Here is a 24489-nt window from a genome sequence, read left to right as displayed (position 1 = left end):
AAACACAAACAGCATGACATGACAGAGCAGTAATGTTAGAGCATTATTCACACCAAATGCAAATGAATGAATAATCCTTCAATGGATGATATCTGGGGAAACCTGCGCTGACCTGCTGCATTAGAATCTCAGGATCATCCGGCACCACGTCCCCATCTACTACAGGTCCGAAGGCGATGTGATAGCGTGCAGGCTGGATGTCTTGGTCCACCAACTCCCGGAAACTCTTCCTCCTCAGGCAGTCCACCAACTCAGCCATGTCCCCAAGAGTGCAGCCAACCTTCCTGGCCAGGATCTTGGTGTACATCACCGGTCGGTAGTTGACTGACCAGCTGGAGATGGCCGATCCACTCTGAGCGATGGCCCTCTGGAACAAACCTGAGCAGAGCAGGAATACAGCATATATTATTGCAAGAGAAAACATACAATCACTAATTCTCTCTCAGTGTTTTCTCCCTTTGACATACTTTTGCTAGCAGCTGATGACGCCTTCAAGGCCTTACAGTATGAGTGCTTTAAATAATGCATATGTTGGAGGAGGAGTGATTGTAGAGCATTACATACGAAGCAAGATGAAGTAGATATCCTGCTGCTTTTCATAGCCGGAGAAGATCTTTATGACCATTAGGGTAGGAAAATGAAGTGCTTCTGTTACATACAGTGGGAGACAGCAGCAAGAAAAATGGTGACATCTCCACACACAGCAGTGGGTTTGATGGCCGTGTTGGATAAAGCGAGAAAGACAGAAAGAGACAGGAGAGAGAGACAGAGAGAAAAAAGAAAACTGCTCGCACTGTTGCACCGCTGCACTGTTATGTAAAGCGGCTTGCTGTCCCTCTGTTTTATCTGCAGATTCTGTCATTAATAATTAAGCCCCCCCATATTCTGCATGTGCCCCACCCCCGCTCCTCTCCCTGTGAAATCAATTAAGAAGCCTCTCAGCTGCAGTTCTACTCCTCATCTCATCTCTCCTCTGCGCACGCACGCACGCACGCACGCACGCACACACGCACACACGCGCACACACACACACACACACACACACACACACACACACACAGTACCTTTAAAAAGTCTTCATGCTCTAACTTTTTCTGCACTCTGTGGTTTAAGAGGCATACTTCAAAATGGAGTAGGCAAGGATTTTTGCTGCAAATCCACGCATAAGAAAGCAAAATAATAACTTTCCATTCTTGGGTACTGACATTAAACAGTCAACAAGAGCAAAAACTTGCCATTTTCTTGACCGACATCATCCATAAAAGTGCCAAACCTACCAAATTCTTGAGGGAATTTTGTAGTAAGGGGTAGTAAGGTGTGAATATTGGTCTTATAAACATGTATTACACAATTATTGCAATGTTTATCCTAATATTTTTTTACTTCTGATACACAAAAAGATGCGTGGGTCCCCATGCACACACTCACAATTCGGAGAATCTGCTTCATACTGATAAAAAAAAAAAAAATGTTTTTATATCTGAACAAGGTCAGTTTGTCACTGTGAAGGTTAACAGTTTAGTAATAATTTAATCTAAATTCTTGGTGAAGTATAAAGTGCCAATTCACATTCTGAGCTTTACCAACCAAGATCACATCAGAGGATTACTGATCAAACATCTGGTGGGTATTTTAGAGATCTGTCATTCAAAAACAAACAAAAACGTGAATGCAGTATTTGATAAGTAGTATACTGTACTCTCATTGCTTTTGTATTTATATAAAGGAGTCAGCGAAAGTGATTTGAAAATATGCTTTAAATCAAATTCTGCACGCCTTCCTGTGACGTGTGAACTGGAGTCTCTGCAACTTAGCTTTTAGAAGCCCAAACTGTAATATTACTTAAAACAGGAACTTTTAACAGCCCATAAAGTGATGGAATGATTTTAAAATGTGACAAACAGCTGGTAATGTTTTTTAGTCCAATATTGCTCACTCCTCACTTAGGCACATGCTGTTAATGTCTCTGCTTAGAATCACTATGGTAACAGCTTTCAAAACTCAAGCCTTGAATATCAAATGCAGCAATAAGAACCTATGTTACCATATATATGAGGTATGTAATATAATAATAAACATCAAAAGTGTTCATAACACTTCATTTTAAGTCAAAGATATGAAAGTTAGTAATATACAGTATATACTGTATCTATTCCTAATGCCCTTTACAGACAGGATTAGTTTTATTGGAGAGGAACAATTTTGTCAGTGCAGTTCAGTGATCTTAGTCCCATGTGGAATGACGTTATTTGGGATTATTACAGCGCCTGTGTCCCAAGGTGAGTAATGGTTTTATGGCAAACAACCTACTGTTTTCATCCATCTGTCAACTCTGGTACTGCCCAGACTGAGAAGTCTGGTTTTCTTTTAAACTACTGAATCTTTGCAGTTTTTTCCTGCTTATTGAATAAACAAACAAACAAACAAACAAAAAAACTATATTGCTAAAATAGTAATATTTCTAAATATTGCATCCCTTCACTTGGGGGAATAATATTGCCATATACCCTTATCTGGGTTAGGCCGTTCATTGAAATTACTAACATGCTCTGTAAAAATAAGACACTACCCACACTGTCCCGATATGTTAATTCCTTTGGAGCCGGGTATATGACAATGAATGTGACAATGACAATGGCAGAACCTTACCCTCGGAGTGGTGGGAGAGGATGAGAAGGTTCACACAGGCGGCACCGGCTCCCGAGCCAAAGATGGTGATTCTCTCTGGGTCTCCTCCAAAGTGGCCAATGTTTTCATTGAGCCAGCGCAGGGCCTGGATCTGGTCCAACAAGCCATAGTTCCCCTTAGCAGACTGGTCCCCTGTGCTCAGAAACCCTGCAGGGTAAATTAGAGCAAACACAGATAGAGGAAAAGAGAGAGAAAATAATACAGGTTACAGATTATGCATGAAGAGAGGAGCAGGGCAGATATTCAGGGACACAGGATAACATAATCCTGGACGTTCATTGCCTTTAAAAAAAACACTCAAAAATCCCACATAAACAGAAAATGGCATCTTGTCATTGTCAGGAACTTCTCAGCCTACAACTCGTTGCAAGTCTGAGGAGATTTCATACGGCGAGCTTGCCAAATTACTCATTTTTTAATACCCATGCTGGAAATACAACACAGTTAAGAGAACATGTCTGCACAGAGAGGAGGAGAGCAACAGAAGGCATGTTTCACCTACTTCCAGGACATACATTTACACAGTAGGTGCACACCCACAACAAGATAAAATAAAATGAACAAAATGTCACACACACACACACACACACACACACACACACACACACACACAAAAACCTTTGTTCTTATAACAGTGGATTACAGTATATTACATGTGTTTCATGCAGCACCAGGGTATTTCACTCTGCAACCAGCGTTGCTATAAATATTTATTAAATACTTAGAAAACACCTACATTGATTTTTAGAAAACTGCATGGTCATCAAATTAGTGGTTGTGGAGGTGGAGGATGTAATGAAAAAGAAAAAAAAATCCCCCATCTTCAAGGTGCCTGGATCAGCTTTTGATTTCTCATGTTAAACGCAAAACATTTAATTTTCTGGGTTAGGGTGAGTCGTGTTCCTGGCCACTTGATGAATGTTAAGTTGAATATTCACTCTCCTAACTTTGTTTTTGGTCTCCACCAACTTCAGAAGTAAATATCTGTCTCCTTAACAGCTAAATGCTATGTTCACCAGCAGCTAGTCACTAACTTTAACCCCACCTACTACTTGCTTTCAAGTCAAGAACATTTTATTTGTATGGCTAATGATCACAAACACAAAATTGCCTCAGGGGGCTTTACAGCAATATAAAAGAGAAAGATTTCTTCTCCCAGGATGGACAGATGTGTGCAATAGATGTTGTATGTACAGAATAGAACAAGAAAGCCAAACAGATATACAGCAGGGAAACCAGAGTGACAAAATCATAATGGATTTCATTTTTTTGACTTTCAATTGATCAAGTTGAGTATGCTGAGCAATTTCCAGGTGCCACTGAAAAAAGAACAGCTTCCGACAGACAGTCGAAAGGTTTGAACTGAAGACTTCTCAGAACCTGGATGGCACACAATACCAAACATGCACTCCTCTATACAAGACCACTATGCTGTATGTCAACTGTACTATATGTTTACTTTGCAAAGACACATGTTAACCACTATTAAACAGTATATTTTAAAGGACAGTGGGAGATACGTGGGCAGCTGTAAAGCCAGTATAGGGAGAAAAGGACAGTCAGCACCCTTTCAAGTGTGTTGAACAGCAAATTAAGTTTTATTGTTGATGATTATAATGTAAGTAGTGGTGATGATGATGATGATGATGGTAAGAGCAGTGATGATAACCCACTAAATTGACCTTTCTACAATCGGTGTGGAACATGTGTCTCATTCCACACTCTTCACTGTACTTACACTACTGTTAACAACACTTTAAACCTGGTGTGTTTTCTGTGGGTTAACCCAGCATAGTTATGATTCATATGACAATATCTAAAACCTTTGCTTTAACGTGGTTAGTCACTGGGGTTCATGTTTGGACAAGGTTTACTGTTGTCAACCACTGAGACATACAAGTACAATATGCAGGGGTTATTCATATTTTTGCATTATTACAGTTGTTTTGCATGAGTTCAACCTTGGCCAATAGTTAAACTACAAAAAGTACAATTTTGCTAATAATAATTTCTCACATTTAATGAGAGCGAAAAATAAACTCTGTCTGACACTAGGTAGTAGTAATAGGTAGTCACTTAGAGATATCTCACCAGATATAGGATGAAAAGATTAAAAGTTGGGGGGGACTGGGGGGACTTGCGTTTTAGAGAGTATATAGTAGATACATTTTTCACTAGCTCCCACTGTCAAGTTACACATTTTCCAATATCAACGTATTTTTCTACCACCAAAAAGAGCATTTATTTCAGTGTCATGACTAACAAACAAAAGCAGGGAAGCAAGAGCCAAAGAAGATGAATCAGGCAGGGCTACCGCTGCTAACAATAACATAACAATGGCTTTGCCACATACTTCAAGTCCTCTTTCCAAGCTCTGGAAAACAAAACTTAACAAGATCCAAACTGACATTTCTGGCCATGAACAACATATCACTTCCTTGGAAACTCACACGGAGGATGCCGAATAATGCTTAGACCAATTTGAAGCTACCATGCTAGCTCAAGACAACAAGTGGCTCAAATCTGAACTATACGATTTGAAAGGAAGAGTCAGGAGGCAAAACATCCACATTGTGGGCTTTTCTGAGTCAGTAGAAGTTCTGCACCCACCACCATTTTCTCTCAGATGCTTGTCGATACTTTTGACAAACACTTCCTTCGCCTCCTGAATTAGACAGGGCCCACCGAAGCCCTCCGCCTAAACCCGCACCCGGTCATCATTTGCTTCCGCCGCTGCCAGATGAAAGATCTGGTTATACATGAGACTAAATGTAGCAATCTTGAGTACATTGACCACAAAATCTGATTTTATGAAGATTACAGTGCTAATGTCCTGAAACAACATATTGAGTACAAATAATGACTCTCTCTCTTGCTTCGTTAAACAGCAAAACTGTGTGTTACACTTTCAAACATAAAGAAGAAGTGGCTCCTATCAGGTTGCCAACTTTATCTAGAACTTCCAGGAAGATTTGGCACTGTTAACTTAATGTATTGGCTGATTACTGGCTACCCCTCCTATATTCTCTATATATATATATCTCTGAAATATGTTCCAATCGGTGTGAAGGATTGAGACTTGCGATATATTTTTGTAAATCTATTCTTGAATGTAAAGCACTTTAGTTTTGTACCGTTTCCTTTCTTTTATTTGCTATGATCCTTTTTCATTTTGCATTTAAGAATAAGCTATTAGGAACAACTGCAAAATGATTTTGCTTTTAAGCTTTTTTTCCCACAGTTTATTGCTTTGTTTCGTGATATGCACAATACCTACTGTATGTAAATCCCTCATTACAAGGTTTATTTTCATGGGAATATAGCGGAGATTGGAAGTTAATAGATTGGTTGAAATGTTCTCTACATGATTAGATAATGTTGTTTTAAGTTTCCTGTTTTTGTTTTTCTCAGCATTACTTCTGTTTGGATACAGGGAGGGAATGGTGGAGAATAGAAGGGTGGGATGTGGGAGGAAGGGTAGACTTACCATTGGTTATGTTATAGTATTTTTTTTCTGTTTCTTTTTTGTCTCTCAGTCTATATTTTTTCTTTGCAGTGTGTCTATTCTTTTTCGTCAGATCAACTACTTTCACGCATTGTTGGTGGCGTAGTGAAGCTTTGCTGCCTTTTCACTTCTTCTGGCTCTTTATAGACCTATATGGCTGGTTATCTCTATTTCTTTAGCTGGAATATTAAGGGACTAAATCATTCAGTAAAAAGGACTAAAGTTTTGGCTCACCTTAAGTAGTTGAGGGCAGACGTGGCCTCTCTACAAGAGACCCACTTGCATGATGCTGACTTGTGGTTCATTTTCATAGCTATTCTCATTGGAAGGAGTACAACATTCACACCATCCAATACTATCTCTGCAGGGTGTTTTTATTATTATCTTGGGAAAACTTTATTGCAAGGCTGTGACTCTGGCTAAATGTGCATGCTCCAAATTTGGATGATGTTCTCTTTTTTAGCATTTTTTCCCCTCCCAGCTCTCTGACTTGAACTCTCACTCATTAATTCTCAGAGGGAATTTCAACTGTTTCTTAGATGCAGTCTTAGACCGCTCCTCCCCCAAGCCCACCTCTCTCAGTAAATCCGCTACACTCATTAAAGCTTTCCTTTTAGATTATGGTCTTTTTGACCCATGGCGTTTTTTACATCCTACTGGCAAAGAGTACTTCTTTTTCTCTCATGTGCCACAGACTACTTTTTCATGGATTATTTTTCTTCCTTACTTAAAATCACGTGCCTATCAAAGTCTCGTAATCTCAGACCACTCACCTCTTGTTCTTGAACTAGCTTTACCAAATTCTAATTTTACAAGGAAGCACTGGAGATTAGACCACTTTCTTGCCCTTATTTCCACTCAGATTAATATACTTGCATTCCTGGTGATGTCTTCAGTAAAGCTGTACGGGAGCATACATTAGAGGAGAAATAATTTCTTTTGCTGCATTTAAAAAGAAATGCTTTGAGGCAGAAACAAATTTACATTTCCCACTAAATACTAAGTTTAGATGGATCATATGCAAACTCTCCCTCACCTACTGAAGAGGATTAGGGCCACAAGTGAAAAAATGTATTTGAGTTTTAAGTCAGAATTCTGAGTTTAATCTCTGTGAATAAGTTCTATAGAGTATGGAGGCCTTTCAGGAAACCTGAGTCTGTAATATTTAAGTAACTGCTCCTGACTATTATCATTTTACTGCATGTATTTTTTATTTTTTGTATGTTTTTTGAATAATTTATTTAGTTTTTGTTTGTAGTGTTTCATCCATATACAATATTTTCGGTCATTGTCATTTGTGGGTTAAATTTGTGTCTTAGCATTAATCATGTGACTACTACCTGTTCATACTGATCATGTGATTACTTGACAACATGTATAGTAAGCAACCTAAAGGTAACCATTACTCATCATGTTTTTTTTAACTATGACTAAATAGCTATGAAATATTTAACCTTTTTTTCTAAATGTATTACCCTCTTGACTTCCTCAGATCTTTTCAATAACTCTATTCTCAAGTATGTTTATATAGTGATGATTAAAATTAGATTCAAGTAAAACTCTAGCAACTTTGCCATTTGTCGATGTAAAGACCTTATTTTCTTGTTGGTCTGGATGTTGCATTTACCCAGTGCAACATAGAAGCCATTTATCTTGAGAGACAAAGTAAAGCTTTAGAATGTCTGGTAGTTGCAAAATATGCAACCACAAATAGTGACCCATCCTTGAGAAAACTTCTTCTTTCTTCTTATCCAATGATAATGAAATAATGATCACAACAAACCAAAGTATAATTAAATTGTGAAGTGGAGATAATAAGATTCCCAAATTTATAAGAAAAAAGCTGCTCTCCACTTCCACGGTGCAGTGTTTAGTGTTGGATGGATTATTAAAAACATACATAAATTGGCTTATAAAGAAATCTTGTTACCTTCAATCATATTAGTGTTATAGCAGAAATAGTTCCTTGAGAGGATTACTTCCAGTAATCAAGATATGCTGTAGTTTGTAGTTACTGTGTAATCGTGTTAGATCAGCCCAGCAAATGACTGGCTCTTAGCCTGATGTGACCCACTAACGTATCAGTGCTGACCTGTACCTCTTATAAAAACCATAAGCATGTGGACGAGTCTGCTGTGTGGCTGGCCGGCCGAGTGCCGAGCTGCCTGCCACAGTTGCCTGGCAACTGTCCAGAGCTTCAGGCAAAATGATATGGACAGACACTCACAAAAGCACTTGCATACACACATTTAAGCACTTACACATTCAAGTACACAAACAGCTGCATGCATGCACACACACACACACAAACACATGCACACAAAACAAGTCAATGCACAAATGCAGACTTGTGCCTCCTTCAGTTTTCTATGCAAGGGTAACATGAAGAGAGGAAATTTAGTTTATCGTCCACCATTGAAGATAAGTCAAACAAATTCCCTCTTCTCCTCTCTTTCTCTCTCAGTAAGTTTTCTTTCTGATCCCCCTGCCACCCCCCCAATCTGCTGAGTTGGGCTTCCTACTGACTTTAGCGCTGAGAGCAGCAGTTTATGAGGCTGAACTCATGCATATTCAACACTTGCTTTAGGTAACGGCCAAGGAACTGTGAGGAGAGTCATCAACCTTTAAGTAAAGATACAGGCTGAAGACAGTGGAACGAAATGAAGAGTAGTGAGCAACTGATGGAGGGAAATTTGAAATAAAAACATTTTCAATATGTTGCATCACACAGCCATCCTATAAGAAAGTCCCCCAGGAACACCCGATAATAACTGCTGATTCTCTTCCATATCTTCCCTGACAAAGGTGGAAAAAAGTATGTTTTATTAAATCATGAAAGCATAATACACACTAACACCAAATGCAAAAAATAGTAGGAGCACCTCTAAGGGTTGAATCAAAAAGGATTTTTTTTTCATTTTAAGACAAAAGAGGTAGAAAAATGGCAGCAGCTCGACATTCATTCGATATTTTGTGTATTATATATTTAGCGTATGTTAATACTATCAAGTGAACAAGATTTATTTAGTGCATCTGTTATTGACCGTCTGCACCATTCACAAAATCACGTTTCAGAGCTGAAGTACGGTCAGTTATCTGACTGTGTGACTGCTGAGACGGGAACATGCATCTGCAGAGTCATATTTTCTGAGCAGAATGACTGCAGTGGGTCACTGAACATATTTCTGTGAACAGAGAAGAAATAACAAGAAGCGAGGGAGGGAGGCGAGACGGGGGAGAGAAAAAGGGATAGAGAAAAAATAAAATAAAATCCAGAGACATAAGAAAGGTATTAAACTAAATATTACCCAAAGCTACTGTCAGATCCTAAATGACATGAGAGGTGAAAGGAATACATTGAAGGACGGATTATATAATTTCACTGTGACGTCACACGGAAGATGAGAGATGTCAAAAATCAAAGGGGAGATATTGCTGTTTTTATACAGTATACACAGAAAATGTGATTGAAGAGTGGAAACAACACAATGCTTCTGTACATATGAGTTACTAAATTAATCAAGCAAAAAGTAGAGTAGAGAAAAAAAATGTCAGCAGATGGTCAATGTCTCCTGCTCACTAAAGACTAAAGATGAAGAAAATCTGTTTTGATGATTGGAATGAAGTAGATTGTATCACTCTGTATTGTGAGGCAACCTTGGGGATTATCAACTGTATGCGGATGTAAGAGTAGATGAACAGGAAATGACAAAATCAACAGGAACCCTCTCTCTAATGTACGCAAAATGTATCGGTACCATCTAATTTAAAGTTTTTAAAAGGTCTGCTTGAAAAATAAGGTGATTTTTAACGATAATAATTGACTGTAAGTCTGTATCGTCTTTTTTCCCCACAGTATGATTGTTGTATTGTATGTTAAAGTGTTGTATGATTGTTTCCATTCTTTGATTTAAAGACCCACTGTACTTCACCTCTTCTTGGATGATCAAAATCTTTTACAGGAATCTGTTAAATCTCCTTGTTGGCACTGGAAGCGCAGTCTGAAGACCTGCTGGCAGGTCCATTTCAATTATATATCACTCTGTATGTCAAGTATACCCAGAAATGAAATTATATTGTAATCGGGCTTCCTCCTGCTGAACTAATGTGATTTCAGTACACCGCCCATAGGCTTCCAATGTCATTGTATTTATTACCTTACTTATCTCACTCAATTTTTACCCTCAAAGGTCCATTCAAATAGTACCAAGCTGAGCAATAAAACCGAGCTGTCATGCTAATTTGAAAAGCAATGCTTCAAACGTCACACTGCCATGGAGACATTGTAAAGCTCGTCAAGAAAGTTCCATTTGAGAAACAACTGATCACTGATCAAAACTGCCGCCAGAGAAAATAAAAACTGATAGTCTTAAATGGATTCAAAACATTAAACCAGTCTTGTTTGCACACAGAACTTTAAATCACGATCTTAATGGTACAGTAATAAAACAGTTTTAAGTCATGATACATATTCATTAATCATATTTAGTGTTACACGAATCCAGGCAACTCTTCATGTGACGGTTAATGTGCCATAATTGTACATTTATTACAGCACATTAGTAGTATTAATTATTCTAATGTGGATGTTATACTAGCAGTCTCTACTTACTGGTGACACTAGAGGTTATTAATGAGTCATGTTCATTTCTTAATTTAGGTTAAATATATATGTACATGTTTTATTTGTTACGTTTTTTTTAACAATTATTTATAATTATAAAAATGACATTACATATCTTAGTCACAAGTGTTTGATAACTACATATACAGTAAGGGACCATTGCAAAGAATGTATGTTTATGTACATATTAATTATATATTAAATTATTGGCTGACATATTGATTTTTTATTCCTTTATATCAGTAGTGGTCCTACTGGAGATCTTGAAATCCGAGTTTGATTTTGACCCTTTTTGTGCTGTGTAAGATGTGTAAGAGCATTAAGTATGAATAGCTGCTTTAATTGTCTTCCTTCTGTTTGATTGGTCCAGTTGTGCATCTTGTCAGCCTGGGAGGTAGAATGATGTCAGTTTGAGTCAATGTGCCAATGTGCTTTATGTGAACTTTGCCTATAAGGGGGAAGCACCTGTCCTTGAAAACAATACTTTTATCACTTCATCAGATTATCACAATCACACATGCAAATAGTCTCAGATAGCAGATAAAGTATCAAGCACACTGAAGTGCTTTCTTCAAATTGAACAAATCATTTCTAAAATTCATTGTGTAGGTTCAAATTTGCATAGCCATAATCAGAATGACACAAAAGCAAGAATGATTTGAGCTGTCATCACAGTCAGTGGACTACATAGGCAAAATAATGGTATTCATGATTGTCTGCAGAGTGGGAAGAAAGTGGCTCTGTGCAGGAAGTGGGAGGTGTGTTTCATTTGTATTTAACAACAGCTGAGTTGTGAGAAGGCAGCAGGCTGAAATTAATTGACAGCAGAATCTGTCTTGGCTAAAAATACAGTTTATGTCACATTTAAAGGGATGTTTTTGAGAGCGATGGGCAGCATAGTTTGAACTGATTCCCAAGGTTCACTGAGCTAAGTGATATTTGTGGATGTGCCGACATGGTTTGGCTTGTGCCAAAAATGTTCTCATGTGAATAGGGTTGTAAAATTAGGTTTATTGAATAATGCACAAAATTATGTTTACTATGTTACAAACAGGGTACCTGAGCACAACATTTTGGATACCTCATTTTTGTTGATCAACCTGTACTTGATGGGCAAACCAACTAAATAGACTGCAACAAGCTGGCAGGATAGGAACTGTAAAATATAAAAAATAATAATTATCATTATGTGTTATTGTAGTGTAATTAATAGTATTGAACAGCCTATGTCCAAATTACAAGAATATGTGGTGATTATAGGCTTTAATACTATATTAAAATAAAGTATTCAACATTATGAGGGGCATTAATCGGCTATATATAAAAAGGTTAACGACACAACTTTTTAGCTTGAGATATTCCATAACGAGATTATAAATATGTTTCTATTAATTTTAAACAATGCCTTACAAATTTCTGTGGTTTCATTTCTTTTTGACTACAGTATGTTCTTATTCAATTAAGCTGTCCTTAATGCCACAATCTGTTACAAAAAGTGTTGTACTACATGTGCTCAAGTTTTTAAACACTCACACAATAAATATAGACGACTAAACAAGGCTTCAACCTTGAAGCTGCTCTCAATAATTCTATATTAATAATGGATGAAATGACAAAGTGTACTGTGAAAGAGGCCACTCGTAGTGATGAGCCCCGAGAGAATTATCACTCAACTGTGCATCTCTCTGGAGCCTTTTAGCATCTCTAAGCTCACTGCTTTGGTTTTCACATCTTCACAACTTCACTGTTTGGGTTGAGTCTTAGTGCTCTTGTCAATCTTGTTCCCATCCACAGCAGGCAGCTGTTTTCAAATAAAAAGCCCTACACCAAACAACACACAAAGTTAGCATCTGGCTGGGGAACAGTGGAGCATTTAGTAGAACGAGACAGATATTTCCTTGAGGAGCTAAAGCAATTCTAAATGAATGCTTATGATGGTCCATATCTGCATAAAGAAGCATTGACATGTTAACATGACAAGCCATGACAACTAATCTGCTCAGGGTTGTGAATGCTAATGCTAATGCTAATGCTAGTGTGATACACACAGAAATATCACATGCCCGTTACATTTTATCTATCTCTAAGGAAGATAAATGCATTCCAGGTTTTGCTACTGATTTATTTTAAGTTTTGATGGACTTTTATTCAGCCTTTCTGAACTTGTTAATTTGTTGCACTACCAAAAAAGGGTCAGGAGACGGTAACAGGACGTTGGACAGCTGACTGGAACTCTGCTCTCATGTTGGTTGTCTACAGTGATGAGTCCAGCAAAAACATTTCTAATTGTTTTCTCCTTTAACCTTTTACATCAGAATAACAGTTTGCATGGACACATATCTGCTAAATTTGGTCCCAGGTATTTAAATGAGTGCTAATCCAAGTAAATGCTGATGTTGCTCAGTGTCAGCTTGATGTGTACAAAGCCAGCTATGTGGTAACATGTACCCCGTTAAAATGTTTAATCTGGAAATATGAGCGCTGTGCTTACAGGTTAAAAATCTAAATCACATTTTTTATGGTGCCAGCATGTACAAAATTTGGTTTGAAACCTATTTTTATCCCTCCGAGACAAATGTTGAGTAGCTAAGTAATGTTAATGAAAAGGGTGCAACTGTAAATATGAAAAGTACATATTGGCTGGATAAGAACCAAATAAATGTTAAATTCATAACTCGTTTTATCCAGAGTAAAATCTGCAGTTATTAAATGTCGTGATATTTACTACTGAATACTCTAAGTTGCTCTGCACAAGTAAGAAGCAGAGCGTGCAAAGAAACGTTTCCAGAAGAAGCGTTTCATCTCTCTTCCTGAGGTGAAAAATGTTCTCACTCTCTAAGCCCACGATGGTGGGCCTTTCCCCAGAGTTCATTAATTAGTTAATTAGTTAATTAGTCTGAACAGATGGCTGTGCAACACAAATTAGAAGGCTCTCTGGGCCTGGAGCAGGAGGAAGGTAGGAGAAGGTGAGCCGAACAGCAATCTAAAATCTCAACTGTCGCCGAACCTCTGAACCAGGCTGCGTGCAGCAGACATTTTCTTCTCATTCACCCATTTTATTCCACAACGACAGGGCGCATCATAAATTAATACAAAATTTCCAGACAGTGTATCATTTGCTGGAAAAATGACGTGTGTATATATTACGCTGGAGTCTAAGCATAAGGCGTCACCACAAACGCAAGGGTGCTTTGGTAACACTGCAGGAGCAGTTGTTTGAATGAATACTTTGCTTGCTGCAGATTTAAAAAAGCATTTCTGATGGTTTATTTTTAGACTGTTCCCATCTCCCCCCTTCTGTTTCCTTTTCCCTCACTGTCTCTCTATGATTCTCCCTCGCTCATCTGTCTCTATTCCCTGCTCTCTCTTCTTCTCTTATTCCTGACTCCCTATCACTCTCTTAAAGGCGCAGGCATTGTATGAAATGAGGTTGGCATGAGTAAGCTTCTGTGTGTGTGTAAGTACAGGATAATACTAAAGATTAGGACATAAAACTATTAAAATACGGTATGCTTGTGTTTCTCACTTTGGCTCAAATTCACAGTGTCAGAGAGGAGCGCTATTAAAAATTCAGAGGGATGGTGCATTATTCATACATATATTTTACGCACAACACACAACCAAGTAGCACGCACACACAGACTAACTTACACACTATCACATGCACTTTATAGTTTTAGTGTGCACACAGGCAAACATGTACGCTTATGCTACACAAACATACAAACACACACATACACACAACCACAAGGATAATCGCCTTAGTACAGTAACCCATTTAAAGCATATCTGGGAGAGAGAGAGAGAGAGAGAGAGAAGGAGAGCGAGAGAGCGAGAGAGAGAGAGCACATATTCGCCCACATACCAAAATTTCCAACAATGTTAAAGGAATCGAGGACACTGCGTCATCCCTCATAATCATTCAGCAGGATCGCTCTCCACCTCTATGTGTATGTATTTTGTATGTGATTTACTGATTGCATGTGTAGGTTTACACACTGTACAATGCATGAGTGCATTTAAGACATTCCCAACCTGAATCACAACAACAATATGGATGTAAATGCAGGCCAGGGTTATGCTTTAGAAACAAGGTCGACGTGTCGATAAAGAGAGCAAACAAAGATGCCTTCTGAAGAAGCCTTTTGGATAAGCGTGTAATTTAATACAACTTTCAGCAAACCTGATTTCAAATTGTGAGCTGAATCTCATGCTCGACTTGTTAATGGTCATGATTTTGTCAGACAGCTGTGAAAAAGACCACATAAGGAGCTGAAATGGAGCAGGATGAAGCTGCAGGTCCAGGGCCTTGTTTCACAAACCCTTAGTTTGTCCTTGTCCCGGTGCCTCTCCACTGCCACTGTCAATAACAGTCTAGATTATGTTACCCTCTGTTAATACTCCCTGCAATTCTTGGACGGCATCCTAAACTACTCCCATTTCTCTGTTTATCATTATTCTGATATGTTGAAACAGGCGTGATGCAATAAACAAGATCTGATTACCCAACCTGGCAACCGCAATGACTGACACAGATAGTCTGTGTGCAAACACCTCCAAAAGATGATGGTGAATGTAAATACTCGAGTCCACTGATTTCAAGGGCTGGCTGCACACGCACACACACGCACACGCGCACACGCACACACGCACACACGCACACACGCACACACACACACATACACAGACAAAAGGCAGCCTACACTCACAGGCCATGCAGGCACTGCAAAGCTTCAACAGAATGGACAAACAGAATACCCCTTAATCCAAAAATACACTGAAAGCAGCAGACACACATTTCAATTCAGTTTTTCAATGGTTGAATGTACACCAAAGGCACTAAGTGGTCGACAGAGTCTCTGAAGAAGTCAGATCCTGGCTGTTTTCTCTGCAGATGTGCACATTAATACAAATGATGAATTAATTCATACAATGTAATTTTCAGGTGAGGTGAACACAGTAAATACACTTATTTGGGCCTTTTTTTAATGAAATGCCTGCTGCACAGAAATAACACTTAGCCAACAGTTACAGGTTTAAGTGGTGAAGTCTGAGCGACTCTAATAGCACAAATTATATATCAGGATTAAGTAGACCCCATTGTTCACATTTACAAGACTGTGAGAAAAATATCATGACTGTTCGAGGGTGCAAAGGCTGTTATTGTACATTCACATGCTTCAAGGTCCAAAATCAGTCTGTAAAAGTCTGTGAAAACAGCTGTATGTGAGAGTGCTGCTATTGTAGGAGCAAATCCTACATTTGTGTGTATCAAGAAAGGAGAACGTGGAAAACACCAGCAGAGGCGAAAGGTTAGGAGATTGCTCAACATTGCTCAACAGGCCATTATGTTTATTCCACCAAACTCCTAATAAGGAGTTGTTTTTCACCATATCTAATATTCCAGGGAAATCTGGCCACCAACACTTAAGAATAGAATTCCAGGAAACTGAGAATTAGCCTGAACATGCCAGGTCAACTTGACCTGATGCACGCACACAATGACGCACGACACCATACGCAATCAATGGTATAAAGGGTCTGTAAGGGCGCGCCTCGGGGCTGTTTTACCGTTCGTGGTCTATCTTGTTGTTTGTATCGAGTATCTGCAATAAAGATCCCAGTTGGCTGTTCGACGACTTCTGTTCTCCGTCTCATATTTTAGATTACTGAGTTTAGGTAATCGATCAAAGTTACAACACTATCTGACCTGATAATTCCCCAATACTCTAGTTCAGGTTGTTTTTTTTGTGGGCAAACCTTCAGGGTGGGTTTAGATTTGATTTATTTCAAATGTAATGTAATACGAAATTTGGTGGAAATGGTCCAAGGTTCAGTTCCAGATGCTTCAGGCTAGATCAAGTCTTTAAGACACCAAGAAAGTTAAGAACCTTCTTAACATGAAGTGTAAATTAAAGGGGCCATTCTGTTATTTATATAGTGTTATGATGCTAAACAGGATCAAAGTTCCAAAATTTGAGTAAGTATAATGTAGAAAAGTCAAAAGCCAGGGCTTTAGCCTGCCCTGAAAGCTCTGTTTGCAATGGCTTCTGGCTCTGTTTGCTATGGTCACTTTCTCAACCAACTCTCAAATTGTTGTGCAAGTCTAAGCTATCCGTTCCCTAGCTTTGGTTGCTAAGGTTGTTTCCGTTCCCTAGCTTTGGTTGCTAAGGTTGTTGTCCATTCGTATATTTCAGATCAGTAGTGTTACGCTCAAAACAAAGTACTTGAAATAGTATCGACCTTTCAAAGCAAAAGTATCACAGCAAGAGGCTTCCATGCCTCACTTCACCATGTCAAAACTCATGACCAGCCCAAATGAGGCCTTGTTGCATCACGCTCGTATTGGAGAGGTGATTTTGGATATGGGGTGTGCTTCTCAATCCGACATGATATCGAAAAACAGAGCTGTACACTCTGAAAGGAGAAACGTGAGGAGTTTTAATAATATGGACTTCACTGAACAAAATAACAATACAGAAAATGGTAGGACCGCTTATATTCTAACTCAGATTTAATTCAGCCATACAAGTGTAATACCAATAGTTTCCCAGCAGATGGCTCTACTTTGACTGTATGAAATGCTTTGAACCATTTTTAGTGCAATCGCTTCATATTGTTTCAGTGCTTTGTTTCACTCATCACTACAGATCAGACTTAAGTTTGAATATGTACGGATGTATTTGAGAAGTTGACATTTTGAGTTAAAATGAGTATTAAATCCTACGACTATAGTTTATTTCCTAGTTTGTTTAATGTCCTGATATTAGCTGTGACGCAACTTCCTGAAGCTAGCCAATCATAATCATAACAGAGTGGGCTCACCGGGAGGGAGGCCTTAAAAACACATGAGCTAAAACAGCCTGTTTCAGACAGAGGCTGAACTGAAGGGCTGCATAGAGAGTCAGGATAAGATAAATGAAGAGGTTTTTTTAAAACTGTAAATCATGCAAAGACATTCCAGTTGAGCCCCGGAATATAAATACAGACCTGGAAATGTGCGTGATATGCCCTCTTTAGGACAAACCTAAAATGATGATTGATGATGATTGATTAAAATGTACCTCCTACCCACTCAAAGCAGCCTTTGATGCCTACTAATGCCCTCTGTTAAATAACATTAGATGTAAAATGACCTCTTTTCCGATATCATAAGAATCTCTTTTACCTGATGTTGTGTTTTCAGTTTCTAGTTTTCTTTTTACTTGTTGTGTATGTTCCCAACATGCTTATATAAAGTACACTGAATGTGGAATGACATTCACAAATATGGCATATTCATGACACTTATAGGAACTGTCTCTGCTTGATTTTAGTTTTAATAAGTAACGTCTACCTTGAGTTACAACTGAAATGATCAAAAGGGTACTTTCTTCAACTTCTACCCAGTGACCTGAAACCCTTGATGGTGTGCACTGACTGTAAGCTTTGGGAAACACTTGTAGAAAACACTTCTAAGATTGACCAGTACTGGGAAACAGGGTCTGGTTTTAGAACTGTACAGAACTATAGTGTGATTTCATCATGCTGAATGGCACAAAATATGTTTTTCACAGTGTGGAAAAGTTTAAAAGTTTTTTCGAAGAAAATGGCAACAAATAAATATAGAAAATACTAATAGTGTATTAAAAGCTTTGGAAAACCAATACATACTTTTCTTTTGTTTTGATTTTTTTGTTTTGATGGGATATTGTTTGATACAGAAGTCCCCTTTAGATACTCACCACTTGTTATATCATTCATGTCAACACTGCTGAAATAACTTTCAATCAGTGGGTGCTTTGGGTCAAGAACCCAAATAGCATCTTTAGAGTATGCATATGCCGAAGGAAGGGCTTTGATTTCGATACATGGACATTTTGTTTACATGTGGGAGTGATTTATGATTTGAATTTATATCTTGGGACATCATTTCTAAATCACATACAGTATTTTGAAACAACTATAAAAACCTGTTTGCTCACTTCTGATCCCTGAAAGAAAGTGACGTGATAATGTGGCACAACGCACTTACCAAGCACACCAAGCCGATAGTTCATGGTGACCACGATGACGTTTCCATAAGCGGCAAGGACGCTGCCGTCAAACATGTTTCCTGAGCCCTCCATGTAGGAGCCGCCGTGGATGAACAGCATCACCGGCTTCTTACGACGATCCCGAATATCTGCATGACACAGATAAATAATGCTGTGTGTTATTTTTCATGTTTATTCCTTTTTTTAAATTCTTTACCACAATGTCAGTTCCTGTTCAGCTTAAGACTCCACAGGCAACAGGTAGGCTACCACTCTAATCTGACAGCTCTGGCTTGTGTTACTGCAGCAGTCCTCTAAGTAAAAGATCCATATGCAGCATTTTCTGTCCTCCTACAGCCAGTGATTCACAAGAAAAAAGAAGATGACAATACTAAGTATGTAGCATTTTCAGTAGGCTGCCTTTAAGTTAGCTACAAGTATTTCATGTCTGCCCCGCTGGGCTTATCCTCTATATATTTTATTCTGTGATGTCAGTTTCCCCTGTCCTATGCAGTGATGGTACCTTCCCAAACTGTTATTCCCCTCCATGTGTGGAGCAAATGGTGCAGCCAGTTCTGATGCCCTCTCTGTTATTGGTGTCTTTGTGCCCATCAGTGTGTTGCTATGGTTGACTCTGTTAGCCTGTGCCCCCCCCCCCCCCATCCCCGCTTACCAAAACCCCCCTCTCCTAGCGTCTGTGGTATGGTCTGAGTGTCTGAGCGTGGATAAGGCTGAGAGAGCTGCCAGTGCAGCCCAGTTAGGCTGAGCGTCTGCACTGTGCAGGGCCTGTGGATAATTTGTATGAAAGCCAGACCAAGTGGAAACATAAATAACAGCCACAGCATCTGTTTACCCTGATGAGCTTCAGCGCTCAGAGATGGGGGAAACCGAGAGATAGGAGGAGAGAGAGAGATAAAGGGGGGTAAGACAGAAAGAGGAAGGGGATGAAAATAGGACAGCGTGAGAGAACTGAAGAGGGGAGGAGGGTAGAGACATGGATGTGAGGTTCACACCAAGAGAAAAAAAACATGATAGCGAGGATGAAAAAACATGAAATGATACAAAGCAAGTCATACACAGCGAGGTACGCTAATGAACACTCAAATTCACACAGGATTCACACACACACACACACACACACATACATGCACATGCACGGACACGCACGCGCGCACGCACACACACACACACACACACACAAACTCTTGCATAGGCAGCTGCGATGCTGAGTCGCTATGGAAACTGCTTCTCGCTAATAGAACTGCACCAGCCATTCCATTGCACCGACTCACTGAATGCCTGTTGCCGTGGTAACAAATTCTACTCACGTATTTGCACACCCGCCTGCATCACCACCTGAATCTCAGGTTACACATGCACTTGGGTGCGTCACTCACAGTCGCACACACACACACACACACACACAAACACACACACTTGAATGCACGCACGCACACACACACATACACGAGAATGAACGCGGCAAAATGGCACATATGCCTTCACACATGTAGGCATCTTTTATGGATCATACGAATGACACAAGCAGATCATCTAAAAATAAAAATTTCAGTCCCACACTCCAACGAGCTGCTCTTTTTCTTCTCTTCTCTTCTCTCGTGTATTCTGTAGCTCTGCTGATTTCCCAAAGGATATGTAAACAAGTTCAATTATCCCGGCATTACCAGGACAGTATAGAGGAGTGACATGTCAGCGGGCCGTCCTCATCTGCAAATGAAACCCTCAGAGAGAAGGAACTTGTGCAATGACATGTACTGTAGCTGCCATTTTAAAGGCTCAATCAGTACTTTTTTTTACTCTTAAATTACTGCTTAACTGCTGTGTTTACTGAGATATAAAGATACATGATGTAAATCTACCTGTAAAGCAACAAAATAACTTAGTGTTACTGTGTGTACTGTCAATACGTCTGACAGGAGTTTTTAAGAGGTGGTGGAGCGCCCCTTGTTTACTTTTGGATCACGCATCATGTATTTAAAAGGGTGCCTCCTTTTCAAGCGTGCTTCTGCTTCACCAGCCTTGACCAGGGAATGTATCTTCCCATTGAGGCTTTCTTTCATTGGTTTTCTAAAAGGTTGATGCATGATAGTGTTGTTTTTCACACGTTAAATGGTTATTTATATATACTGCTGTACTGAGCAGTAACATTTCAACAATTTTAGCAATGATCAGCTAAATAAGGTTCAGTTAACATTCAGCAACTATAGCTCTGTTGAGGTTTTCAGACTCATTTATGCATTTAAAGGACAGGGTCACAGTTTTTCAATGTCTGTCATAAAACATATGAAACATATGAACAATGAAAGAGGTTTTCCTCGGTGTAATCATTCCTCCTGTTCATACTGACTATTAAAAGATCCTCTTCAAATGTGCTTCAGTGTAAGTGATTTGGGCCAAAATCCAAAATGTGTCCACACAGTCATTTAAAAGTAGATTTGAAGCTTATATGAGGCTTCAGCAGTCTGAGTTAGTCATATCAAGTGGATATCTTCCACATTTACAGTCTTTTTAGCATCAAATTCCCTTTTTGTGTTTCCCTGTTGAGCTGTGGTAAAAGGATAGTGTCACAAAGAGGCACTGAGAGACTTTAACAGTGAAGGATATCTACTTGATTTGACTGATTCAGACAACTGAAGCTTTATATTATCCTCCAATAAACTTTTAAATACATTTCTGAATAGAAAAAGGCTTGTAGATTTTTAGCCCCCATCACTTCTGTTATACTTGCATCATGGAGAGATCTTCTAATGGTCAGTATGAACAGGAGGAATTATTACAGCAACAAAAAATCTGTTTCAATGATTATTTTGGCTCGTGAATATAGTTTTAAGACAAACTTTAAAAATTGTGAAAATCTTTAAGTTGAGAACACACATATTTAAATATAATAATCATAATCATAATAATAGTTCATCAAGGTTATTCCTGTATATAAACTAGGGATAAACTGGGATATTTCACTCCAAAACTACCGTAAATCTTTTTTTTCTACTAATTGAGAACCACTAAAACCCCTAAAAGAAAATTCCAAACTGAAATATTTGCTAAGCCCAATAAAGACAGAGTAAGCCTAAAAAATAAATGGAAATTAAAAAATCCATTCATTTTGAAATAAAAGATAAAAAGCTCATGCATACCTACAATACCTTAATGAAAGGTGGAAAGGAGAAAGGTCCAACTGGACCAAAAAGACTAAAAGGTCTTGGGCACTATCTCATAACCTGTGCATGCTTTATTTTAACATTTTGGGGCTTTAGATGTTCAAAATAATATTATTTAAAAAAAAGTGCAAAATCAGTGATAAAGAAATTTTTGTACGTTGGAAATGCTTATGTCATTCTTAAAAGCAGTCTATGCTGATATTACATCATCTGCACTTTCAGTCAGTGCTGACCATACATTTAAAAGAAAGAAAGAAAAAAAGATAGAAACAGGAGTGAACGTGTGTTTAAGTGATGGTGACAGTGTGACCATGATTAGAGCACATATAAAGAGGTGATTAGGGGTGCGGGGTCACAGGGTAAAAGGGTTTCACTAAGGCCCACATGGCCAACAAGGAGCTCACTGTCTCCTAACCACACACACACACACACACACACAATCACCATCTCACACCTATTCTCAGTATGTCTTACCTCCCAATAGAAGCTGCCTCCTTCCTACTTTCTCATTCCTCTCGTCCTCTCTCATTCATTTTCTTATGAACCTCAATTGATTTGGGTGTAAAAGTTTTTTCTCCTGACGCAGCACTTTGATTGTTTTTGCACCCAAACCCACACCCGAGCAGTGCAGTTTCTTGCAAATAACTTAAATAAAACCCCCCAAAAATAGTATTTTTTCAAGCTGCATCATTTCGGAACCTGCATCCGATCCATACCTCAGCAATTAAGTGAGGAATTCAGCCCTAACCGAGAACCTTCTGATCCTGTCAAGATCCATCAGGTGTCGGCATAAATGTCAAGCTCTCCCATCCACCCTCTCACTCTCTTTTTTCCACATCTCTCTCACTTTCAAAGCTCTATAAATGTCATTTCATCATGCACTTGTCTTCATTATGACTACACCCCCCTCCCCACCCCTTTTCTCTCCTTCATTGCCCTGCCCGGTGCTCTCGCAGTGCTCAGCTTTTCCTATTTCTTTCATCTCTATTCTATCATTCCGCTCCTCTCTTCGACAATCCTGCATGAATCCTTCCTTCTGTTTTCACCGTTAAGAAACCACACAATTGGATTAGCTACATCTGTCTCTTTTTAAACCATAGCAATTAGAGATGCAAGGGAGAGAGAGAATTGAATACCCAAATAGCACAGAGCTCAAAATACAAACACACACACACACACACACTGGCACAAATTAGAGCACATGCACTCAAGCATAGATCTGCACATGCACTGTGCTCGAGTAGGCCCGCATGCACAAATGGAGATGTAATGCATTCTTTGTGTGCATAATACTATGTAATATACAGTGTGTCTGGGCATATGTACAGAAACAGATGCGCATGGTGTCTGCATAGATTTTGGCCGCATCTGTTTGGAGTAGCAAGAGCATCTCTCTGTGACTGCAGTAAACTTGATGAGAATGCAGAATCCTATTTAAAAATGAGGAATTGGAGAAAAGGCTTATAAAATGATGACTGTATGCAGACAAAAAGGGACTTTATTGCAGGGATAAAAGGTGAAAAAGGACTATCTATTGATTTTCACTGATGCATCACATAGGATAGTCAGAACATCAGTGTAGCAACCGAGAAATGAAAGTCAATTAGTCTACAAGCACCCAAAAAGCAGTATTAGAAGCCATGGCAGATTTGTGTGCATCTATTTCCTGGTTATGTCTACTTACATGAGAGGACAGTGTGATGTGCACATAGAGTGATGAGAGCAAGATGATTACTAATAAGGATACAAACAAAACAACCCCCATGGAGATTGAAAAATGGAGCACAAAGAGGAAAAAAACATGCAATTAAAATACCTTCATCCCTTGGTCTGTTCATTGTAGACTCGTCTTGTTTTTTTGTGAGCGGACCTGAGGTTTAGAAAAAAAGGAAAGGGGAGACACAGAGGACACAATTTTAAAAAGATTGCATTTGTAGAAAAACAAAAAGCACAACAAGAAAGGCTTAAAATGTTTACATGGATTCTTGGTTCCTGAAAAGATACCCTCTCCCAAAACTCATCTGTTTTAACTGCTTAGGATCTAGTCACGGACTGCCTCGTAAATGACCCCAGAGGCCACTTCTCCTCAACCCTTCTCCCGATCAGTCCTGACACACTGCTGCTTTGTAAAGAAAAATCAATGGGCAGAATCAAGCCATCACTCTTTTCGGGTCAGAAAAAAGAACAGAGTGCCAAGATACTGTGTGTCCTGCTCCAGCTCAGGTCAGTGTTGCAGTCCTACAGCAAAAAAGTCCCTGCATGAGACTACTGTATGCTTTTAAAACCGGGCAAGCTCAGATAATCACTCCAGAATCCATGTAGCAACATATGCACATTCACAGCACAGTAATGCTGGCATAGAACCTGTTTGATGTCTCTTTCCTGCTGTTTTTGATATTTACATGGCCTGTGAAGGCTTGTGACAGGGTTTCCCCTCACCAAGGTCAAAGAGGAGCCCCACATTAAGCTTTAATG

General features: G+C 39.0%; 1 protein-coding gene across 1 annotated transcript in view; it reads right to left on the bottom strand.

Moving 5' to 3' along the window:
- Nucleotides 1-24489, bottom strand: part of nlgn2b (neuroligin 2b) — a 61594-nt gene that overhangs the window by 5689 nt on the left and 31416 nt on the right. The window contains exons 3-6 of the mRNA XM_053331938.1: nucleotides 23831-23884; nucleotides 18832-18981; nucleotides 2650-2835; nucleotides 113-378 (exon numbers count right to left, since the gene is read on the bottom strand). Of these exons, the coding sequence (XP_053187913.1) occupies nucleotides 113-378; nucleotides 2650-2835; nucleotides 18832-18981; nucleotides 23831-23884 (656 nt within the window). The remainder of the gene's footprint in view (nucleotides 1-112; nucleotides 379-2649; nucleotides 2836-18831; nucleotides 18982-23830; nucleotides 23885-24489) is intronic.

The sequence above is a fragment of the Scomber japonicus genome, chromosome 13, assembly GCF_027409825.1.
Source record: "Scomber japonicus isolate fScoJap1 chromosome 13, fScoJap1.pri, whole genome shotgun sequence".
Classification (NCBI taxonomy): domain Eukaryota; kingdom Metazoa; phylum Chordata; class Actinopteri; order Scombriformes; family Scombridae; genus Scomber; species Scomber japonicus.
This window is presented reverse-complemented; position numbering and strand designations above follow the sequence as displayed.